General features: G+C 32.9%; 1 protein-coding gene across 3 annotated transcripts in view; it reads left to right on the top strand.

Moving 5' to 3' along the window:
• The window catches only part of SATB1 (SATB homeobox 1), an 89,904-nt gene that overhangs the window by 8,033 nt on the left and 57,301 nt on the right, over positions 1-24,570 (top strand). For all 3 annotated transcript variants that reach the window (XM_032237088.1, XM_032237087.1, XM_032237086.1), the window contains exon 6: positions 632-755. In XM_032237088.1, the coding sequence (XP_032092979.1) occupies positions 632-755 (124 nt within the window). The remainder of the gene's footprint in view (positions 1-631; positions 756-24,570) is intronic.

Below are 24,570 nucleotides of genomic sequence, written 5' to 3'. Positions count from 1 at the left end.
TACTACCTACATTCTTTTGTTACTGCAGTGTGGGGGTAATAAACTAGCCCACAATATGGTAAGAAATTTTATATTTAGATAGTTCTGTTTCATAGCTTTTTTTTCCTGGGATCTCATTAAAAGTATATAGCATTTTAGTCAATTAAATGATGCATTGCAAGAAGGCATTTTACATAAAGTTTACTTAAGAGAAAAATATTTTTGCATATCATGAACAGCACCATCTGTGTGCATTTTGAAAAAAGAATGACTTGTTCACTCTTATTGTTGCAGTCAAGGCTTTAAAATTTCGCTGTAACTAAAAGAGGGGGGAAGCTAATATATTAATTCTTTTCATGATCAGTCGTGAAAAGGCATTACACCTTAAATTGTTTTACCAAGCGCATCAGAGCAGGAAGGTAGAAGTAACATGGAAAAATAGTCGCCACATGCAGCTGATGTATAATTCATGCATCAATACAGCAGATGTGTTGTATAAAGTAATTAACTAATCGGAACAATCAGGAGACTGAGAGCAATCTCCAGATGCATCTGCTTGATGCACAGAATGAAATCTGTCTGTCTTAAAGGAATGTTCTGCAGCAGAATGCAATCCTGTAATAATCCTTTTTCTAATCAATGTCTCAAATAGTTGCCCTAAACTAGAAGACTTGCCTCCTGAACAATGGTCTCACACAACAGTAAGAAATGCTCTGAAGGATTTACTGAAGGATATGAACCAGAGTTCATTGGCCAAGGAGTGTCCCCTTTCACAGGTACTTAGCATAACATTCAGTAAATAGGCAGTGTTGAACTGAGATTTCTGCATACAGTTGCCACTAGAATTTTGAAAAAATAAGAATTCATATTTTTACATTGATGTACTATATTTTAAGCATCAATCAACATTTAAGATAGTGTAGTCTGTGAAAAAGTTGAATATTCATTCAATTTTAATATCAAACCTGCTTTGAAATTTTTTATCAGAGAAACATGTTTATTATAATAGTTAATGGAGATCATAAAACCATTCCCAGGTTTAATTTTTATGATACATAAAAAGTAGGTGAATTTTGAAATGTTATAAAAGTAAAGAGTTACTATACAGAAATTTAATTTAACAAATCTACCTATATAATATTAAATATACATCTTTTGCATAATGGATGAAAATGATTCAAGTTGCTAAAAAAAAATTGAATTCATTCCCACTGTTGAGGTTTATGTGAGAAATGTGCAAATTAAAATGCACTTGTATTAGATTTTAAGATAGAAAAAACATAATGCAATAAATTATAATTTCAATTTAATTATAGTATTATTCTATGTGGATAAATATTTTCAATCAAAAATTACTTTGGTGTACTTTTAGATTCAACTCCCCCACACTTATTTTTTGAAGGAAATGTAATCTTGATCATTATTAGGATGAACAATATAGTCCCTTCATTAATTCATTCTGATTTCCATAACATAAACAATTGTCCAAAATTTACTTACGTAGTTTCTACTACCAATCTGTTTGATTTCTCATTCAATTGACCAGTTATCTTTCCTAGGTTTTTCTTTTAAGATATACCATGCAGATAAAAAATTTCAAATGGTTATACCATCATGAATCACACCACAAAGTTGTTAGATTAAGTTTCAGAGCAATATGAATTCCCTTACTGACTATGCAAGTGTTAGTGTCTTTCATAATAAAAAGAAAAACTATTTTGACTTTAAAGATAGAAAAGCATAATTAGTTTATATGCTAAACCAAACATACTGATCCGGAAATATTCTCATATGAAAAAGCATGTGTGCGATATTAGTTTAAAATTAACAAAAGAATTAATATATTTTATTTCAGTAAACCCTTTTACAAATCTGTAAAATAAGACAATGTTTTTATTCTTATGTTGTAGCTTGAGACTAAGGGACACCTAATTCATTTTGGAGACAGATTTGCACTTGGAACTTCCTGATTTACAGCTTGATCTTTTTCTCTTGATTCTGACACTATTGATTGTTCAGCTTCTAGAAAGTAGTTTTTACGTTTGAATAATTACTTAATTTTTATGTTTAACATACCAACTTTAAATGAACATTTCTTAATGTTATTGAAATAAATGGATGTTTTAGCCAAACAAATGTTGAATCTTCAGGAATCAAGATGTAGGATATATTCCCTGTTTTCTTCGGAATGTTTATGTAGATAGAACATTTGTATTTAGAAAACGTATATGTCTACTAGAGACTTTGACCCGAGTATATTTGTGGTTACTATGTAAGAATCAATAACTATTACTTTTAGGAGATAGAAACAAAAATGATGCTTGCAATTTTTATTGTACAAGAACATTCATTTGGGGCCATGGAATTATATTCTTTACATTTGATAAGGTCTTATCCAGTTTTGTGTGTAAATGGAAGTATGCCGGTAATTCAATGGTTTCCAATGAAATATTGTGATACAAGCATCAGAAATAAATATAGCTAATATGCCTGGGTAGTCATTATATGCTGATTTTAAAGACAGTGCAGATTGATAGTCTGATGCTATGCATATTTGATACGCATGTTACTTAGAAATAAGTTCCAGAAAACATATTTTGGCACATATTATTACATTCTAGTTCCAGTTTGTCCAGAGATATAGATATGATGCAATGAGAAATGAAAAACATATTTCCTTTATATCAGTTTCATTACATTAAAAGGTAACCTGAAAATCTACTAAACCAATAATTCTCAATCTTTAATATTTTCAGTTCATTTTGACAAATACTTTTGGTCTTAACCATGATAAAGCAGAAGGATAATTTTTCTCTAAATGGACATGTGAACATTTATAGGAATTATAATTATCATTTGCAGAAAATTTAAAAAACTTAAAGTTTCAATGATTTGCCTTTTGTCCCACATATATTGTTTTCTAGATTCGTGATATGCACCTGCATATCACACATTAGGAATCACTCTGCAAACAGCTTTAATATGAAAATAGAATATTAATTTCATTGGGCTTAGGTATTTTATTAATTTATTCAATTTGTATGCCACCTGCCTACTAGCGATTCTGGAAGAGTATAGTAATCAAGCAATCATACTTCCCACAAATCTAGGTGAGAATTTTTACATGCCAAGTATCATTGGGTTAGTATCACTGGGAAAGAATTGTATTCCATTTTGCATGCTTGTATCACTGGTTTCAGTTCAATTAAGTATAGAATTGTAATAATGCTAATGTTTCAATGTTGTCTTCTTGTATAATTTTATGCACAAATATAATGGACAGAGAAAGATAATCCTCTGTGTGAGATGGATATAAAATCATGTTATTTAAAGTTATTAAGAAGACTTGCCATTGCCTACTAATTTTCCATTTTCAACATATCCAAAAGTAAGAAACAGATTTATATGGAATCTGAGATTTTGAGTGAAAGATTTAGCTTTATATAAACTTTTACTAACAGTCCTAAGGAATTAATTAATAAAGAATCACTAATGAATGATTTCACTTATATGAAACAAAAGCATCTTTGTATATACTCTATGTATTGGGCTGTCTTACATATTTTATGTTTTATTTAGCACTTTTTCACCATCAGTGTAATTAAAATTGCATTTTACCTTTTTTTATAAGAAAAGTTTCTTTATTATGGCTTTTAAGACATATATGAACATGTTTTAATGGTTGCAGTACATATGAAGTGTACAAGAATATTTCTTGCCACTATGTGTAAAGCAACCTACAACATATAACACTAAAAAAAATGCTCATGTGTCTATGCAGCATTTATTATGTACCCTGACAAGTTTGGGACCTAAAGATGGTTAGCTATTTGCAGAATAAATGAGCAGCAAATAGCTGCTTATTCAAAGGATTATTTTGTGTTTTTGCAAATTAGGTTTGAAGTGCAGAGTATCATACATTGACCTTTGCTTAAGCACTGCAGGATCATATCTCCAGTCTTTTGAGCTTTTGAGTAGATACCTTCATACATTTTGTTATTTTAGTACTCTTTAGCCTAATTTTGAAAGCCTTCTGCAAATGACCAAGCTTCTGATATTCTATCATTAAAACAGTTCTGTAAGAACAAAATAAAAAAGAGAAAATGGGAAAAAATGACATCGCAGAAGGAAAAATAAAAAGTTTAGCCATTAATATGTGTTCAGTATTCATTTCACTACAGATTTAAACTTTGTCTAAGCACCAGTGTCCAGCTTCCTCTATCGTACATTTTATTTATGTAAGATAGATGTAAATATTTTAATTTCTAGGATTAAATCCTGTATATTAGCATACTAAGATAGAAAATATGTAAATTATGGTTGAAGAAAAGTAATCAAGCTTAAAAGCCATTATTCCTACAAAATAAGATTTTTTCCCCAGTTTAATATTAAACTTATCTGTTGAGCACCAAGTTGGAGAAAAATCCTATGGAATTGGAAGTTGTGATAGTATGAAAAGCCTCTTTCAAGCAAGAGTACATTGTGGTTTTCATTGTTTTGTAACTGACATTCTCATTGAAAGTCATATAGAAATGTTGTACTATACTGCTAATTCCTTAAAGCCAGTAAAATACGTTATTTGAATTAATCTGAGTATTGGAGTGAAGTTTAATTCAAATATAGGGAACAGTACACTTCAGATCTGGATGAGGAGCTCAGTAAATAAGTAGCAGTAGGTTAGATATTTGCAAATTAAGAAAATTCAGATAGGATGGAAAATTCAGATAGGGATTGTCTCCCTAGTTGAGTGGGGGTTGTACTTACTGTAAAGAATTATATTGATTTGATATTAATTACCCGATGCTGTGTTATCGTTAGGGGTGCTATCAATTGTTCAAAATATCAGGTTTGATAAATAGTTATCCATCAAATTGATATAGCCACCCATCTCCATTTTCTGGGCAGTGCACAATAGTGTACTATTTTAGAGATAGCCTAGATAGTTCTGGAATCTTCCACTTAAAGCGCTGAGCTATATGTGAAACAGACTTTCAAAAGATTGCAAACACTCCATCCAAAATAAATGTTTGGGTTTTAATAATGGAATTTATTCATCTATTGCTATGTTAGCTGCACTCAATTTTATACCATTTTGAAGTACTGAATTTAATTTTAAGTCCCAGATAATGTGGGCCTAATTTATCTCAAGGATCACTTGATCTACATAAGATTGATGCCAGGTATAGTATTATCTATACTATATCTTTTCACTGATGGCATTCCATTTCATATTTTTACTACTGTCCAGCCTCTACTTTCTATTTGTTTTGATTTTTTAAAAGGCCAATTTTAGAGATTGTAATAAATTGGTATTTTTAAAAAATAAGACCAATTTTACTTGACTTAAAATATACATATTTCACTTTGATTTTATAAAAATGCAGAAAGGGAGACACACACACTGATGTGGACAAAGAAAAGAAGTACCATTGTTTTTATGCCTGGCAATATTTTTTGTGACATGGTATGGATTGGGTGCAGAGGGAGACTGCAAAAGACAAGAGTTGTAAAGTGGTGATTCCACAAATGGTATCTTGCAAACTTTCTATCCTTCCAAAATAAATAAATAAATAAATTTAAATAAATAAAATAAATTCAGCACAGATTCTTTATAATGTTTCTTGCTTTGATTGCCTCACTCTTTTTTCTCTAATTTCCTTACATTTGATATATTTGCCATCACCTTGAATTATAAATAATCCACATGCGCAACATTTATAGCATGTTTATCAACATTAACTATCATATAATATCTATAATTCCACAAACACACTTGTAACAACTTGGAATCCAGCTTTAATAAATAAATAATTTAATAAATATGTAATGGAAAAGTGCTGTATAAAGTTATATTTGCTTCCTAATTCATTGACTTACAGATGTGGAAAAACAGCTAAGATAATATAGCTTATCTCTCCATATTTTCTTTATAGGCTTCTTCATTTATCAGTCTATAAAACAGCACTTGCCTGAAGGATGAAACAAGTAGTAGCTGTTTTCATTGTCAAACTGGTCTAGGCCCTGATTTTTTACATTTCTTTATTGAGAAATATTTTTAGAGTAATATATGTTAACTGCTTAAAGGATAGAACTGCCAGAAATATAAGATCATACACATACATGTAACATACTTTTATATTTAAAATTGTTATTACATGCTATAATTCTTTTTAATTTTAAATTTACAAATGCTTATACTCAGTCCATGAAAAGTAGGGAAAGAATTAGCAGTAGCAGTAGCAACTATAAATACTTTTATATGTTTTCACAATCACAATAGTTATTCATATCATATAACAGTTGACAGTACACAACACTTTATATTACCAATCCTTTATGAATTAAGGGCATTTCTTGTACATGATGCAAACAATATCTCAATGGCAGTTGAATGTTTAATGCAAAAATAATGGATCAGTTGATACTGTTGAATAGTTGTTCAACTATGTATAAAAGAAAATCTATCATTTAAATTTTTGAGTATATAGTTTAAATTTTAGAGACTATTTTATTAATGTTTCAAAACTATCTCACAGAAATCAAAGCAAACTAAAATAGAAGCTCAAAGTAATATATGTTCAATTTTTTATTCAACTAGTTTTAGCGTTGGACTGGTGTTTTAATTCTCTGGAATAGTTTTCAGACTACCTGGAAAAAAATAGAATTGCTTTCTAATTTGCATTTACACAATTATTCATAGAGTATATTGTTTTCAAATATGTTTGGTTTGAAACCATAAGTGGACCACTGGATTACAAAGGGATACTAAATGCTAAGTATCAACGGCTTCAAGTAGTAGGAAAATTTGGACGGTGCATGTGGTCCTTGATTTAGAACCATTTGTTCAGCAATTGTTCAAAGTTATGACAGCCTTTTGATCCATATCCAAAATTAATGCTATAAAAATGCTTCCTTGGTCACATGATTAGCAGCCTATCTGACTTAAAACTCCAGAAGCAGTACAATTCCCACTACCCATCCTATATCTCCCCATCTTTTGGACTCTTGCCATTCTTCATTCTACCTAGTTTTCTTCACCATTCTCCTCAGGCTTAAAATGAGGCATTCTCAGTCTAGTTTCTAGGGCAGTCTGGGGCTGGCTTCATGCTATTAAAAGGGAAGGGTGGGAAGTAGCCAAAATCAATATTTTTATTTCATAGCATGAAGCCAGCCATAGACCTACTCAGGAGCTCTTTGTAGAGTTCTATTTGACGCAGTTTGACCCAAGGCATGGCTTTACCTTTTTTTAATAACACAAAACCAAGTAAAAGCAGTGAAGGTGAACTGGAATGGCAGACGGCAAGGTATCAGGGATTTCGGAGTGAAAGATGATGAGAGCAACTAGAATTAGGCTAAAGCAATTTCAGCTTCATAAGACATGGCAACCAGACCCAAGACTTTTTGCCACTCGGCTACAGGGTCACCCAACAAGCAGAGATGCAAAAGAAGATGGGTAGCTGAGGGAAATTGGAGGCAGGCTGTATATTATTGAGGAATGATTTGGATTGGCTTGGGTACTCAAAAAATCAAAATAAGGCCTCTAATGTAATCTATTTAAATGTTCTTCCTTCAGCCCAATTTAAAGAGATTCCAATAAATCCCACTTTTTGTGCATAAGTGTTTAGGAGGGCTAGCTACAGTGTTTCAGGTATGCAATTATTTTTAATCAATGTTTCATATAAGAATTTAATCTCATTTCATCTTATAAGCAGACAACACAGAAGTAGATTGAAAATTTTTGTTCTATGCATGGCACATTCAAAGAATAATTCACTAGACAACACTTTTTTCCCCAAAGGTTTTGCTTCCTGAAAGACTCCTGGTGATTATGATAGACTCTTTCAAACTGAATAGAAATATAATTTTAGAATGATTGTATCACATAGGAAACTTTAAAAATATGAAACTAACTTTTAATGACTACAAGGTATTTAATTGCATCATGTTTCAGATATACTATATGAGGGCTAAAAGTGTTTTGCTGCTGATTTTTGTTTGTACTCAGTGTGTGATGCATCTCGCTGCAGTGTCCAACAATAGTCCTTGATGGATTCTAGTTGCCAAGTTAACATTTTTCCATTGTGGCATTATCTTGGTGAAACCTTTCAGCATAGTTGTTACTCACTGGACTTTGAGATTCTCAGGAAAAAAGTCCAAATGTAAATGCAGAAAATGAATCTTTGGTGACATGTTGCACTTCATGGTCTTGTATGCTGTAAGAAGTTTGTCAACCAGCTGGATATAGCTCTGTAGTTGCCAAGAAAATTCTCAATGACATTCTTGAATGTTTTCCAGGTGATTTTCTCTAGCCCTTCTAACAGATCTTCAAACCACTTGTCATTGACGACATATCTGATCTGTGGACAAACAAAAAAGCATCAGTTATTCTTAGAAATATCTATCGCCAGTAACAAAAACCTTCACCTTGATTATCATTTTCACAATATTTTTCATTAGTTCTAATTTTATGTGAAGAGAAGGCGAAAATATCTTATAGGACAACAAATGGTTTATGTGCTGTTTTTCCCCCAATCCTGGAACAAAATTCTTTTATAGTGTCCATTTCTTTTTAAAGTAATGTAACTCTTTTGCACATTACTGTGACATTTGCATATGTAACAACAATAGTTGGTATATCCAAGCTGCATTCCAAGCAGCAGAGCCACTATGTTAAATCTTCACAGATAATCCAGATATTCTTGATGTATGCTTCAACTACAGCTCCATTTTTTTGTATTTTTCTTCCATATGTGCAGCCTAGTCAATATGTACTGAAGGGCGTATAATCCCATTGTATAACAGAAGATTTCTGTAAAATGATATGTGATACATAAAATTCTAGGTTATTTTTATGCTTAGGAATAAAACATGTATAAAATATATCCCAAAATGTTCAGGTAGCAAAATCTTTGTTGTCTAATGTTGTAGCAGTATTAAATGCTCTATTTCCTTTAGTTAGTATTTTCTTTCATTTATAAATTGTCACAATCTACATTGGATTGTTTATAAAAAATAAAACAATATTAAAATAAAAACATCAGCACAATAGTAGTAATAATACAAATTCATCATTCTCCCAAATGATCTCCTAAAGTCTTTTTACTAGCTTCTAAGAAGACCATTAGAGAATACTAATTTGACTTCTATGGAACATTGTTCCATAATAGAGAAATGTAGCAAAACAACAACAAAAACAATATCCATTGTATGCAAAGCTTTGCCCCCTTAACTTCTCAGTAATAAGTGATTATTAACAAACTTTGTGGGAAACAAGCAAATGATATTAGAAAATCATCTAAGTCCTTTGTAAATGAACACTAAAACTGATTTGCACTCAGAATCAATGGGCAAAAAAATTCAAAATCCACAATAAAGGATTACATGGTTATGGCAGCTCTAACCTAACAATATGTAGGCTGTTGCACTTTGTGCTGGTTGCAATTTCTAAGTGATCTTCAAAGGTGGTATTGTGATATGCTATAGTATGCTAGTTGTGTATTGATAAATTCTGTTCACTATTTTTAAGGCTTTTTATTACAATTGGAGCATTAAGTAGTATACTATTCAGAGTAAGACCATAATCACCACCTACTATTTAGCAGGAGTCCAGGAAGATCATCCTGGTAATGGACCGCTTCCTTCAGGGGGCATCCTAGCACATCCCAAGTTACAACTAGAGCTAGCAGGTTGGTTTTCTGAAAACATGGCAAATTGAGTGTCACTAGGATTAGATTTAGGCAGCAATGGAACACTCTTCGATTTACTTCTCTTTTTTGTATCCTTGAACCATAGTGAAAATACTAACCTCAGAATTTGATTATACAAAAAGTTAAAGGCAACTGGACATTATTAAAATAACAAAATGGTAAGCAATAGCAGTGGAACAATTTATAGACAGCTTTAAATGTCTTTATGAAATACAATGCAGTGCTATGAATAATTTTAACACTTCTGTATTTGTTAGCATTGGTGTTGAGGTCAGTGAAAACCTGTTTTGTTTTAGGGCCATGCATCTATATTATTTATTTTGTTTTTATTTAATTTTCTACTGAACAATTAAAAAAAAAACAAGCACAATTCATTTTGTATAAATTTGTATGTATACTTGAAATAGTGCAGTGTTTCAAAGAGCAATTTCCAGAAGCATGTTGGCACAAGTGAAACACCTTACCTTGAAGAGTGAGCAACTCATTCTTGGAAAACTTAGGTGAAAGCTCAGTAGAATAGAATAGAATAGAATAGAATAGAATAACAGAGTTGGAAGATCCTTGGAGGTCTTCTAGTCCAACCCCCTGCTTAGGCAAGAAACCCTACAAAGGGTTTTAGACAAAACCAGACAAATGGTTATCCAACATCATCTTAAAAACTTATAGTATTGAAGTATTCACAACTTCTGAAGCCTGTTCCACAGATTAATTGTTCTGTCAGGAAATTTCTCGTTAGTTCTAAATTTCTTCACTCCTTGATTAGTTTCCACCAGTGGTGGAATTCAGACAGTTCACACAACTTCAGGAGAACCGATTGTTAACTTTCTAAGCAGTTTGGTGAACTGGTTGTTGGAAAAAAATCATTAGGGCACAGAACTGATTGTTAAATTATTTCAATCCCACCACTGGTTTCCACCCATTGCTTCTTGTTCTACCCTCAGAGCTTTGGAAGAATAGCTTGACTCTTTTCTTTGTGGCAGCCCCTGAGATATTGGAACACTGCTATCATGGCCCCCTTCTTTTCATTAAACTAGACATACCCAGTTCCTGCAACTATTTTTCATATGTTTTAGCCTCCACTCCAGTAGATTTATTGTCTGCATATGATAAATGCTTGACTTTCATTAGCATGCTTTACAAAGCAATTTGTTTTGAGTGTTCTGCACAGCCCTATTCCCCCCCACAAAAAATTTACTACTATATCTATATAGTATATCTATCTATCTATCTATCTATCTATCTATCTATCTATCTATCTATCTATCTATCTATCTATCTATCATCTAACTTTTAATAAACACTTTTTCTATTTTGCATATCTTATGTAGTACATACTCTATTTACAGCTTAGCCTTAGCATACCCTTTTAGATTTAACTTTTCTCCAATATTCTTATGCTTTTTAAATGCATTTCTATTTAATGATACTGACTTAACCTTCTAAGTTACAGTAAGAATAGTGACTAGTAAAAATGGTGACTGTCCTAGGAGCTGTTGATACAGTTCTGCAGAGAAATTATTGAATTTATTCTTTGTACTTATTTAACTATTTGGTTTGTTACAGCAGCCAAACAGGACAGATACAGAGTCAAAACAATTGTGACAGGCTTTTTTTTTCTGTAGATGACCTGTACAGTACATTGCATGGGTCAGAATTAGGGTTGGAAAACTACCTATAGACCCTTAACATCCTGGACACAACCTATTTCAACTCTTTTCCTCGGGATGCCACTATAGCTTTTTTCCAAAGAATAGAGATTTTTTAAAATATATGTATCATCCAAGTATATGCATATGAATATATGTATATGCAAACTGTATAATGCCTATGTGAATCTTATTTATACTTGCATTTTAGTCCTTTTATGGTTTATCCTATTCCAAGGATAGTTTTTTCCCCCTCTCTGCTTATTATATTGTTGGAATAAAAGAAACTGAGCATCTTCATCCACAATACAAGCTGTTAATATGGTTGAAATTACAATATTTTTAACACTTATTAAATACATTTTCAGAAGAGGAGGAATGTACTGGGGTGAATCAAGAATTCTGCAAATGAAACTGGAGGACAGTATAGAAATGTATGTTAAATCCACAGCATGACACTGAAGGACATTTGAGTTATAATCCCATGAAAAAGCCCATGCTTCCAAATGGATAAGAGAATGATAGCTATGGAGCCCTTTGCTGTTTGGAAATATCCAGGCATATACTCACTGGTGGGCTCCTGCCGGCTCACACTGGTTCGGGAGAACCGTATGTTAATTTTCTGAGCTGTAAGGTTATTGGAAGAAATCTTTTTCCACTTTACAGGTCTAATCCTGCAAGGAACGCAGGAAGGAAAGATTCTAGTGTGCCTGTATTTCTAGCCTAATCCTTATCTTAATTAGCAATAGCGATAGCAGTTAGACTTATATACCACTTCATAGGGCTTTCAGCCCTCTCTAAGTGGTTTACAGAGTCAGTATATTGCCCCCAACAATCCGGGTCCTCATTTTACCCACCTCGGAAGGATGGAAGGCTGAGTCAACCTTGATCCAGTGAGATTTGAACAGCCGAACTGCAGAACTGCAGTCAGCTGAAGTAGCCTGCAGTGCTGCATTTAACCACTGCGCTATCTCGGCTCTTAATTGCCTCTTAACAGCCTTAATGGTTCTTTGCCATTAGCTGAGCTGTTTGGGAGTCTGAGCTGCTCAGGAGTCTACTCCCCAACCCTTAAATTTTTTTGTGTACATTTATTCCTGGGGCTTGAACAGTTATTTACAGAAGGGTTGGCATAACCATAGAAGAAATGAGAGGCAGGATGCAAGCTTAGCATTTTGTCTGATTTTTTTACTGCCTTTCTGAGGGCATGTGATTTTTCCTTAAATCTGGATGATTACCTTAGGATATCTTGTGAGGTGAGTGAGACCAGCTGATATCTTTAAATGCAGGTGCAAATGGATCTAATGATTGCTTCTCTTGGGTGCTTTGTCAGTTCACTGAGCACAGAGGTTTCTTGTCTATGGGGATTTTTCAGGCATCCAGTTCATGGTTGTCCCAAAGATGCTTTTTTCAAGAGGCAACTGGATTTCCTTGGTTTCCGGAAAGTCCACTTGCCTCTTGAAAAAACACCTTTGGACAGGAGTCTCTTGCATTGCTTCAAAGTGGCCAAACTATATGATTGCTGACTGATAAGGATCCTCCTTCCAATTTGTTATAGTTTGCTCCCCTGATAATATGGCATAGTAACATGGCACCAATAGTAGAAAGTTAGTACCCACCAGTGGTGGGTTTCAAAAAATTTTAGAACCTCTTCTGTAGGTGTGGCCTGCTTTGTGGGAGTGGCTTGCCAGCCATGTGACTGAATGGGAGTGGCTTGTCAGTCATTTGACTGGGTGGGCATAACTAACTTGTAAAATGTGGTGAAACTCACTTAACAATGCTCTTGCTTAGCAACCAAAATGTTGGCTTAGAAACTCTGGCATTTGAAGCAGGCAAGTCTTAAAGCTGTCAAGTTATAAGACCCTTGCACCCCTAACCCTTTAGAAAAAAAACCCAGGAATGTTCAAACTTGACAGCTTTAAGACTTTAAGGTTTAGATAGGACCCTTAGAGGCGGGTGGGGTGATTGGTGTGCCAGCCAATCAGTGAGTGGCGGGCAAGGCAAGCGTGGTGTGGATGGGCAGGGGGAGGGAGCTGGAACCGGTTCTAAACGGCACAGTAGATTTGTAGAATCTCTTCTATAGAAGAGATTAGAACTAGCAGGAACCCACCCCTGGCACCCACCCTCTCCTAGACAAATGAAATATTTTGAGAAATATTAAAAAGAAAATATATTACCCTGGATGAGAAATGGAGAAACATGCTTTCTTAGAGGAAAAAAGCAGCCCCATCTTCCTTAATAGCCCACGTAAGATGTCAGCACTTAAGAGATAAAGAGATAGGTAGCTATATTCATAAGCAAAAATTCCCTGCAGCAAGGTCTGAACAAAGGCAGAATGAGATTAATCCTTATTCAAGATTTCAATTTGTTAATTTGTCTCTTTAGTTTGGCATTTTGTAGCCCAAATATGCCCACCCACTTTCTGGAGAACTTAAATGACCTCTCTGCTAAAGGGTTCCACTTGATGAGCAATAGTAACTTGGCTGCTGATAGTTATCCATGTATTTTAACTATTTTAATTCCTCAATGTGCTCTGGCAACCTGTCTAATTTGTAACTCTGGGTTGCAGGTATTACTGAGGAAAAGGAAAGTATTCAGATAGAATAGATTAGGTTTCCATGACAGCTATAGATCTTTAGTGTGTATTCCCCCATTTCTAATCTATTTAGGGCAGCTTTTTGCAAAAAAAAAAAGCTTTTTGTATTTTTCTACAGGTAATCCTTACAACAGTTCATTTAGTGACCGTTCAAATTTATAATGGCACTGAAAAAAGTGACTTATGACTGTTTTTCACACTTATGACATTTTTCACAATGATGACTGTTCCACCATCCCCACAATCATGAGAGGGCGGATAAAGTGCCCCTTGACGTAAGTGACATTGATTTGGCCATGACCACCCAGTCATGCCCATTCCGCCACACCCACACAGCCAGTCATTAGGGCAGAGAAACAGTTATTACAAATTTTGCAGTCCACCACTGCATACACATAAACTTATGTTGTTTGCTTCTTCCCGTATGAAATGGATAGAAACCTCCACTTTTTCCCTAGAGAATTGCACCTTTGTCTACTAGTGGAAGTATTTAAATAGTTACTATAAACGTTTTATAGTAACTGTATAATGTGATTCTTTCTCAATGTGACTTCAACAAGACTATATCCTTCCTAAAATAAATACTATGTGATTACTTTTTAAAGGTTTTGGCAGTTTAAACATTTCAACTGACAGTTTGAACATCAAACAATCTAGAATTGACAAAACAACTTAAATATGATTACATTGAATCCTGGTTTAGAATTATATTACAGTATCTTGCATAAACTTACTTAAATTTTAGATAACATATTTGTGGTTTATGTAAAGCTTGATACCTTACAAAATAGGGACATGAATATGCAACTTTGTGTTCTAAAAATGTCATTGATTATGATAGGAAAAAACACAGAATCTTTTGGGTATTAATTCAGATTCTAGAAAATTAGTACAAACAATGTTTGTTTGTTTGTTTGTTTGTATGTGTGTGCAAACATGCATGTGTGTTATTCCTAAAAGTTATTAAATCTGAATGCATTAATTGGTATTTTGTTTAATTCATATGTTCCATATTTTCATTTGATAATTTGAAAATGTTATAGTTCTGACCTGGAAGATTTTTTGTATCTCTGATTATTATTGAATTTTAGGGCTGGTTATCAAGCTGTAATAATCTTTTTTTTTTTTTTTTACCAGTAATGGTTGGAATCTTTAACCAAATTTTGGGAATGTTAATGTTAATCTTTAACCGTCTATTTTAATAAGAAATCAGTGCTAATATTAAGAAATAAGTGATTGAAAAAGATATGGCATTAAAAATAAATATTGATACTAATTTAATGTTGAAAAAGTCATATTTAAAAATATAGATGGGATCAGGTTAGAGCTGGTTATTTAGCACAATTTTGCTAAACAGATATTACATATAGAAGACTTGAGGTTTTACTGCTTCTTAATATTGTACCTAAGAATCTCAAATTTAAAAAAGCTCTTGGTTATAAGCCCTCACTATAAAGGGCTTAAGAGAATTCAAAGGCTCAACAATTGTCCATTGTTTTGGAAAGTAATTGATTGTCACCATATTGTCTAGAATTGGAAATCATACTAAAGCAAGATCTTATTTAGTACGTGTAATGTAATACAGTGCAATACAGTACCATGCAATGCAATGCAATAATGAAAATTTGGATATTCTTAAGATATAAGAGCAATATATAAAGCTAAGTTTAAATTGTAAAGCCAATAAAATATTATTTGTGTAAAAGATGTTACAGATATTGGGTTATAAAGCAACTGGATGCCCTCCAGATGTTCTAAATCATATCACCAAATAATATCCAGTCTATAACCCTTGAGTTTGGGAAGAGAAGAAAGTTATATTCCATATACCCACAAGTTCGCTTGTGGGGAATTTCTGCTATAAAGCATTGATGGCCATAGACAAATCACTTGTAACATTTTTGAAATTTACCTATAGATTGTATAGTTCCCATTCCCTTGATTTTTTTTATAGATAGAGACCTCAGAACTTTACAGAAAGAAGCTTAAAACTGAAGTTACTATCAAAATATTCTTATTTCCTCACCACTTTCATATTTTAAAAAAGCATTACAGCTATGAAAACTAGACATCTATTCATTTTATATAAAATAAGAAGAAAGAATTTCAGGTATAATAATAAACCCTTAATAGATGTTCTCATTACAGATACAATAGCAATAGCATTTAGATTTACCAGTATATACCACCCGACAGTACTTTACAGCACTCTCTGAGCAATTTACAATGTCAGCATATTGCTCCCAACAATCTGGGTCCTTATTTTACTGATTTCAGAAGGATAGAAGGTTGTCAACCTTTAGCCTGTCAGGATCAACCAGATTGTGGGCACAATTAGTCTGCAATACTGCATTCTAACTTACACCACTAGGGATACAATTTCTATACTTTATGTTCTTATGCACGTGCAGCATTCTGTTTATTATTGTACACAAATGTAAAATCCCATTCAGATTTTAGTTGTTACTACATGTCTCCTTTTAGTCTTAAAGGGCTACTTCAATTTTATTTTAAGAATAGTAATCCCATCAGTCTCTTTTAATTTTCAGAAAGTTATTACATGCCTAGTTTTCCTTACATTTCCTTTACCTAAAAGATATGATTCCAGCCACAGTTATAGTGTAATATTTTTAAAATATTACATATTTTTAAAAAATTGAATTCCATCTATTCTCCAAGGAGTTAAAGGACTCATTATTGATAATGTATTAACCATTAAAACATTTTGCTTTATTATGACACCTATAATTTCAAACTCAAAACATAAGCACAAAATACAATGCTCCTCAATCATAAATATTTAACATACTAAAAATAGCAATTAATTTAAAACAGTATATAACATTGCACATCAAAAGTTCTTCTAAAAATATAATAAAGATATTTATTAAATGAATATGCTTCCTACTCCCAATATTTGCCCAAAAGCTTTTCTTTTAATAAAAGAATTTAATAGGCTAAAAATTGAATTCAACATTGAAATTTAATTTCACTTTTCTTTGCATAATGTTTTGATATGTAAATGTCCATGGCAAATTATGTTTTCTGTATTTCTCTGTAATTTAAAAGCTGCATTGTTTCTATTATGTTGCTCAGAATTTTCTGTGTTTCTTAGATAATATTTCAGATTCCTTCTTACAATGTACAGAACTTTTTTTTTGCTAAAATTAAATACTTTTTGGAACTAATATTTGGCAATATATGGCATGGGTATCAACAGAAATCTTGAAAATCTAAACATGTGACTTAATAGTAGTGATAAATTATAGCAAAATGCTGTCAAATTGCAACTATGTGCCTTTTTTAATAACAATATTTTAAATATTTACACTAATTTCAGTTTAGTAGAGATATGGTAGTTGATTGGGGACCCCAATCAGAATCTGTATACTATGTTTGCTTCTTTCCATCTTGCTTCTTAAAAATTAACTTTTTTATTAAGTTGTTTCTAATTTTTACTAAACATAGTGACATTGAGTATTCAGAAGATAGAAGGTAGAGCAATCATCTTGAAATGAATCAGAGAGACAGAAACAAAGACAAAATGTAATAACAACAAGAAAAGTAGTGATATTTCTGGGCTAATTGGCAATGTGTTGGAAACAACTTGCATATTTACTTCAACGAACAAGGCTTAAGCAACTGTTATACTGACTATAAGTTTTATGCATTTTTTTACATTTTATATTTTCTGTAAAGGTAAATTTGTTTGTTTGTTTAAACTTGCTGTCCCATCCCAATTCTCTCTTCATTTTTACTGTGATCATTTATACTTTTCTGTATATGTTTCCACTATCCATTCTGTCATTAGAGAAAATCACATTTTCCCTGAGATTTGTCCGACTGTGGATTCTTTTTTCATACAAATACATTATACATTTCATCTTATAATATTAAAGTTCAGCCAAATGGTATAGTAGCTAACATGTTTAACTGGCACCAGGGAAACTTAAAAAATTCAGTTCCATTCTCAGTCATGTAAGTTCAATGGGTGTCACACTCTCTTAGCCTAAGCTACTTAATAGGATTGTTGTGGAGAACAAATCAGAGGAGGAAATTCTCTGTATGCCATATTTTTAAAAAGAGGTGGAGCACATATTTTCTCCCTCAGGAAAATTGTTTTCTTCAATAATATTTTTGATTTGGTGGGGGGGGGAGAAGTTGCCATGACAACAAGTGTGTTGTTCAGAATTTATCTGGTATAAATGCATACATAATGAAAGTTAAGATATTGTTCCTACTCTTATATTTTTAAAGAATATTGTATAAAGTTATTTTCAATTTTATTTTGGATGGAATTCCAGTATCTTCTCCTGAATCCTAAACCAATTACATTATTTGATAACTATATACCATATTGCAGCTATTATGTGATAATTGTCCTTGCGATCAAATGCAATACTAGGAACTAGTCTTCCTTCCTTCCTTCCTTCCTTCCTTCCTTCCTTCCTTCCTTCCTTCCTTCCTTCCTTCTGGTTTTCAATATATGTACAGCTTGGCTATGCAACATTAATTGCTTTGAATTTCTACATAGTTTATTCAAGTTTAAGCATGGATAGTATATTAATAAGTCATAATTATTTGTTAAATATATGTTGTACATCAGTATTTTTTAACATTAGCAATAGTCAAATTTTGTGTACATCAGTCTCTGTGTGTGTGTGTGTGTGTGTGTGTGTGTGTGTGTGTGTGTATTCTAATTTGAACTGTAATTCTGTCAACAGGGTTTAAGTTGAAAAACCTTGTCACTGTGCACTTAGTGATGGTGGTTCTGGTTACTATTGTCAATGTGACCACAGCTTATGACTTCCTGCTGGCTTCTTCTGTGACTTTGCTTTTAGAAAGAGAAGGAAGATCACAAATCACAATAACATGACCCTGGGACATTGTAATGCCATCACAACCTGAGAATAGTCATAAAAACAAGGATCCATCATAACTACCATTTGTTTTATCACTTGTAAATTTGAATGGCCATTGAATAAGAGGTTGTTGAAGTTTCTGATGCTTCTCATAATGTTTGAAATTGCCATTAATAATTTTCAAAAAAAATAAGAGTCTAGCTACCTATTACAGCTGATTGAGAAGTCTAAACGATGTCACTGTGACCTGTTAAATAAATTCTGGAATAAAATATTCTGGCTTGATATTATAAATGAATCTGGCCATTGTTTTCAGTTTGGATATAAAGGAAGCTATAATTAATTATGGTTTCCTGATCTGCTTCCTATTCCAATGAAAGAAAATAAATGTCAATGTGAATATATATGAAGCTAGATCACAGTTCTCCTTGTAAAATAGAGATTGGGTTGCCTGAACATAACAATTGTAATTCTGGTAGCTCTTTAATATAGTGTGTATTATTTGTATCAGAAACAGCATTGCCATGAGCCTTATTTTAGTGAATTAAAATATATAGGCATTAAAAGCTATTCAGAGTTCATTTTTGTAAATGGGAGAGAAAAGGAACTAGAAGTTTGACAGGTTATTCAGTAACTGACTTTAACTGAGAATTATAAAATTAGATGCTCCTTTATACTGATAAGATATCAATATGATATATTTCAAATGTTACTGTTAACATAACATTTTGAAATCTTACCATAAGGAATAATGGATAGCAATTTTTATATTTTATTCAGAATGTAACATATTTTAATGGTATGTAGGAAAGACATGGCCAATTTGCAGAAAGCCATGATATAACTAAAGTAACATCTGATGCACAACAAAAAGTGGCTCAGACAAATTGTCCTGAATTTCCATGGGACCTTACCCCATGGAATAAAGTTCAGAGTGAACCAGGATAAATTCAAGATGATCACCATTCAGTGTGAAATGTATATGGGAGGCAGGCCAGAGGACTTTGTACTGATCACATCGAAGCGTGAAACAGCAGCTAAGTGGACAATACTATTCATTGAGGAGAACAGTCTGATGCTGGATTTCATAAATTCAAATTATATCTTGGGCATTCCATATATAGAATTGCTGCTAGTTGAGTGATTTGCAAGTTCAAAAAGAATGTCATATATTTCATACTCTAAATTATTTGCCTGCAATGTAGGATGTAAAGATTTAGCCTTTATAGGCGATTCTTGATATATTGGACTGAAATGTTGGTCATAAATCATTGCAGTCATAAGTGAGGCACCACATGGTCAGATCTGATTTTACAACCATTTCTACAACAGTTGTTAATTAAGTCATCACAATCATTAAGCAAACGCCATGGTAAAATGTGCAACATTTTATCCAATGGGTAGTTTTGGCCAGCAAACAGCAGATATGTCACAAAATGGGATTATGCTGCAGTTGACCATAAAATCCAATTAAGCTCCTGAAATGTGATCATGTGACCATGACCACATAGTCATAACTTCAAAAATGGATTGTAAGTAATTTTTTCCAAGTATGTTGTAACTTTGAATGGTCATTAAGAAACCAATTGAAAGCTACCTATATTGATCAATTCAGAGAAAGGCTGTCTGAGGAGCTAAGAGAGGGAAGGCACTCAAAATATTCTGGAGGAGCTATATCAACGTTTTGTAATAATGGACATGTAACTGGAAGAGTTAAGGAAGGAGGAAATGGTAAGGGAGAAATCACTTAAAGCCTGTGTTCCTCCAAGCCACCCACTTGGCTTCCTCAACATTCAATCTGGGAGAATTCCTGCAATCCACATTCCTCTTTAGGGAAGCAAAGAAGAGGGTATCAAAGCTATGTGTTTATTTTAGAGCCCAATGATGTTTGGTAAAAGCACTAGCACTAGCATTAACCAATAAGTGCTCAGCTTACTTCAAAGTAGCACACTGATGAAACTTTACTGATCCATTTCTAAGAAGCTCCGAAGAGGAGCAGGAGTGTTCACCATTTAAGGACAACTTAAGGACAATTGTTGACACCAGGCAAGCATATTTAATCACTTCTGTTATCGTTGCTTTAGATTTCAGGCAGATGGTGGACTTTTTTCTCTTGTAGACTTGAGGACAACCAGTAATTTCATAGGTAGAGAAATAATACAGAAGCGAAAGCTCTAGAAAATTTAAGATCTAGAAAACCCAATGTTACTAGGAATGATTGACAGATAGCCACTGAGAGCAGGGCTTACTGCAGCTAAATCAGAAAAAGTACAATCATGTTTACATTCCACCTCTGGTGATGTGAAAGATATGCAATACTTTCTGGGTTTTGTTAATTTTTATAGGAAATTCTTTCCTAATTTTGCTGATCATCTAAAACTGCCAGCTCATAAGAAAGGATCAGCAATTGTCATGATTAATCCAAGAACAAACAGCATTTCAAGGATTAAAACACCTCTTTGTTTTTGACCCTGACCTGTCCTGTCCCTTTGTGGTACACATAGATGCTTTCAATATGGTGATAGGGTTGCTCTAACACAGAAGAGAGGGACCATATTTACCATTGTATTGAGCACAGTGGTTAGAATACAGCATTGCAGGCTAACTCTGCCCACTGCAGGAGTTTAATCCTGACCAGTATAAAGTTGACTTCTATCTTTCGGAGGTCAGTAAAATGAGGAACCAGTTTATAGGGGACAATTTGTTGACTCTATACACCCGCTAAGAGAGGGTTGTAAAGTATTATAAGTGGTATTTATATCTAAGTACCACTGCTATTGTTATTGTTATTGCTGATGTGGGCCTGTTACTCCAGAATGCTCCTCCCAGCTGAAAGGAACTTTGATATTTTCAGTAAAGAGTTATTGGTAGTAAAAAAAATGTTATTCAGTGATGGAGATGCCTGTTGGAAGGAGCAATCCATTCTCTACAAGTTCATACAGAACATAAGAATTTAGAGGTTCTGCAAATATTTAACCTTTCATCCCTAATCAAATTGCTTTGATTTTTATAAACTTTCCAGGCTTCCAAAACAATTTTTTCAGATAATGTCTCACCTAAGACAATTCAATGTATACTCTCTCTCTCCCTCCCCTCCCCCTCTCTCACATACATATCATAATAATTTTGAGATAGTATCTTATCTAAGACAACACAATCTATGCTCTGCCTCCCTCTCTCTCCCTCCTTCCCCTCCTTCTCTCTCTCTCACACACACTCACATATACACACACACGCACACACACTCTCCATAATAATACTCCAACTATGCAATTCAGAATCTGAGGGCCAGAAGCAAAAAGATTCCTGGAGAAACAATTATTGTGTACTTTGGGGAGTTACTAGCAGAAGAGGGGAATGACACAGCTACATTTTGTTCTCATAGTCCAAACTCAGTTTCCACTATGAATTCAGGACTGGGGCAATGAGTCTGAAGGGGAGAATGGTGTAATGGAATCTGGGAAAAAGTCTAGGGGAATGGGCCAACAAATGTGCATAGGAACATAGGGATTGATAGATAAGCATAGTTCATACCTTTATAATGGACAGGGCAAAACATTCTGAAGATACCTTCCCTAGTTTCTCAGATGTAAGAGTGACAGGAGAACTGTATTTTCAAATATGCAATATTCTGTTAGTGTAACTTTATAATAAAATTGAAGTAGCTCATCTGGTTGTGTTTTGAATCTGATCTACCTGGTAAAGTTAGCAGGTATTGCTTACTTTGTATCTTTAAAAAACATTCATAAAAGAATGAGATTAATGTATAAATAAATCCCTATCTGAAAACAAAGGCATGGGTTTTATAATAAGTAGATTCTTATTTGTGTGTAAGCTTGTAGCATGACAAAAGAACATAATATGTATTTTTTTTTTTTTACTATCTACCAGTTAATGGAAACTTTCTGGGTAAGGAAGGATACAGTACAAATTAAAATAATAAAATCCATTTCAAATAATTTTTCAAGAGTAAGAAAAATACCTAAACTGGTTCATTTAAATTTATAATCCATTTACTATATTTTCATTAATATTTTGAAAAAGATTTTAACCACTAGAAATGCAGTACAATATACAGATGGAACATAAGAGAAACTTTACAACAAGTTGTGTCTGTAAAAGGAATCTTGCATTTTGCATACTCCATCTTATCCTGTATAAATATATATATTTTTGTCTGTTTTTATAGATTTTGAGGTGAGGAAGACTTTGTTAGAAGAATTATTTTTTCCCAAGCAGTCTCAATTTCAATCTTGCTTTACCTGTAATATGAAAGCAGATGGTCTGCATCTCTTTTGAATATTTATAACTATCAAAAACAATCTCTTGTTATTCACCCTTAGGCTTATGAGATGTCAGAACTGTTCTAGTAGGGAAAAATTGTCTTGGGTGTTTACTAAAAGAGGATTATATTAAGCTGAAATGACTATACATTTTCTAGTTTAATATTTGTTCATCAGCTGTTTAATCATATTTAGATAATTGTGTAAATAAGTTCTTGTAACTCTTGCCCTACTACTTGCCCAGATCTACTGATCTGGCTTGAATGCTTTCAATATGCAATAAATATGTCTATTTTCCTGTTAAAGTTTTGTACATGATACTTTGAATTATCTTGAACATATGAGGGATATAGCCTAATATCTTTGTTCATTAGGTTATTTCAGAGAACATCTGTTTTTGAGATTTCCTGTTATATTATTTGGCACACTTTCATAAGCAGTGAAATGTCTATTTTAATCCATGAAGTTGTTCATAATTTTTATCAAAGATATGTATGACTAAAGCTTAAGATATTGTTAAAGAGGATAGAGGATATTTGGTTACAATGGAGGATAAATGGATTTTTGACCTGAAGCTGAGCAATCACAGATAATAGATTTTGTAGTGGCTGGTTGAGTTGGCAGTAAAGCATGAACAGTTTTAGTTTAGATAATTGAACTGACCTGATTAATGTTGCTCTTTTTTGTTCTCAAAAATACAACAATGCACTTTCAAACAGCCATTTATGATCAGATAATCTATATTCAGGTTATTATGAATCTATTCTGAATGCAACCTAAAATGTTGCATTCATTGCTGAAGAATGAATTAAATATAAAAAGAAGTTAACTAAATAAAGTAAACAAATATAAGTAGATTGCTGAGAATATATATTCTTTAAGTTAGAAAATGTATGCAAAATTACTTGGATGCCACTTATATGCAATAATATAACTCCAGATATTGAATAAATTTTTGCCCAGATGAACCAAAAATGAACTTTAGGGAAAAAAAATCAATCCCTATTGCCATACAGTTATGAAAGAGATAATTATAAATAATGCATTTGGCTGCAAAAGAAAGCTGAGATTGTGGCAGATGGTATCATACCAGTGTAGTAGGGCTTTTGCAAAGGTGGCACCATTTCAGATCAAATCTTCATCAGACAATCACAAAAAAGAACTACAGCTACTGGGTGTGTATACCTGTGGGTTCTTTTAGATGGTGAGTCACATGAACTCAAGTAAACTTACAATAAATGGAGACAGGATTCTGTGGGTTTTTAAAATATCTTTTCTGAGTTATGTGTCAAGAAAGAGCAAAAGCTGTTATCAAATCATAGATACATCTACTTATGACACCATACCATATTATAATTATTTTCTTAGGTTTACGAATTTTTACAAACTAAATCTATAGCAAAATACAAAAACAACTGAAAATGTCTAAGCTTTTTTAAAACTGACCACCTTCAAATTAATCTATATTTTGAAACTGAAGATAATATAGCAAACGTTGTT

This window comes from Thamnophis elegans, chromosome Z (assembly GCF_009769535.1).
Source record: "Thamnophis elegans isolate rThaEle1 chromosome Z, rThaEle1.pri, whole genome shotgun sequence".
In the NCBI taxonomy this organism is placed as follows: domain Eukaryota; kingdom Metazoa; phylum Chordata; class Lepidosauria; order Squamata; family Colubridae; genus Thamnophis; species Thamnophis elegans.
Note: the sequence above shows the minus strand (reverse complement) of the source record. Positions and strands in the feature narration are given on the sequence as shown.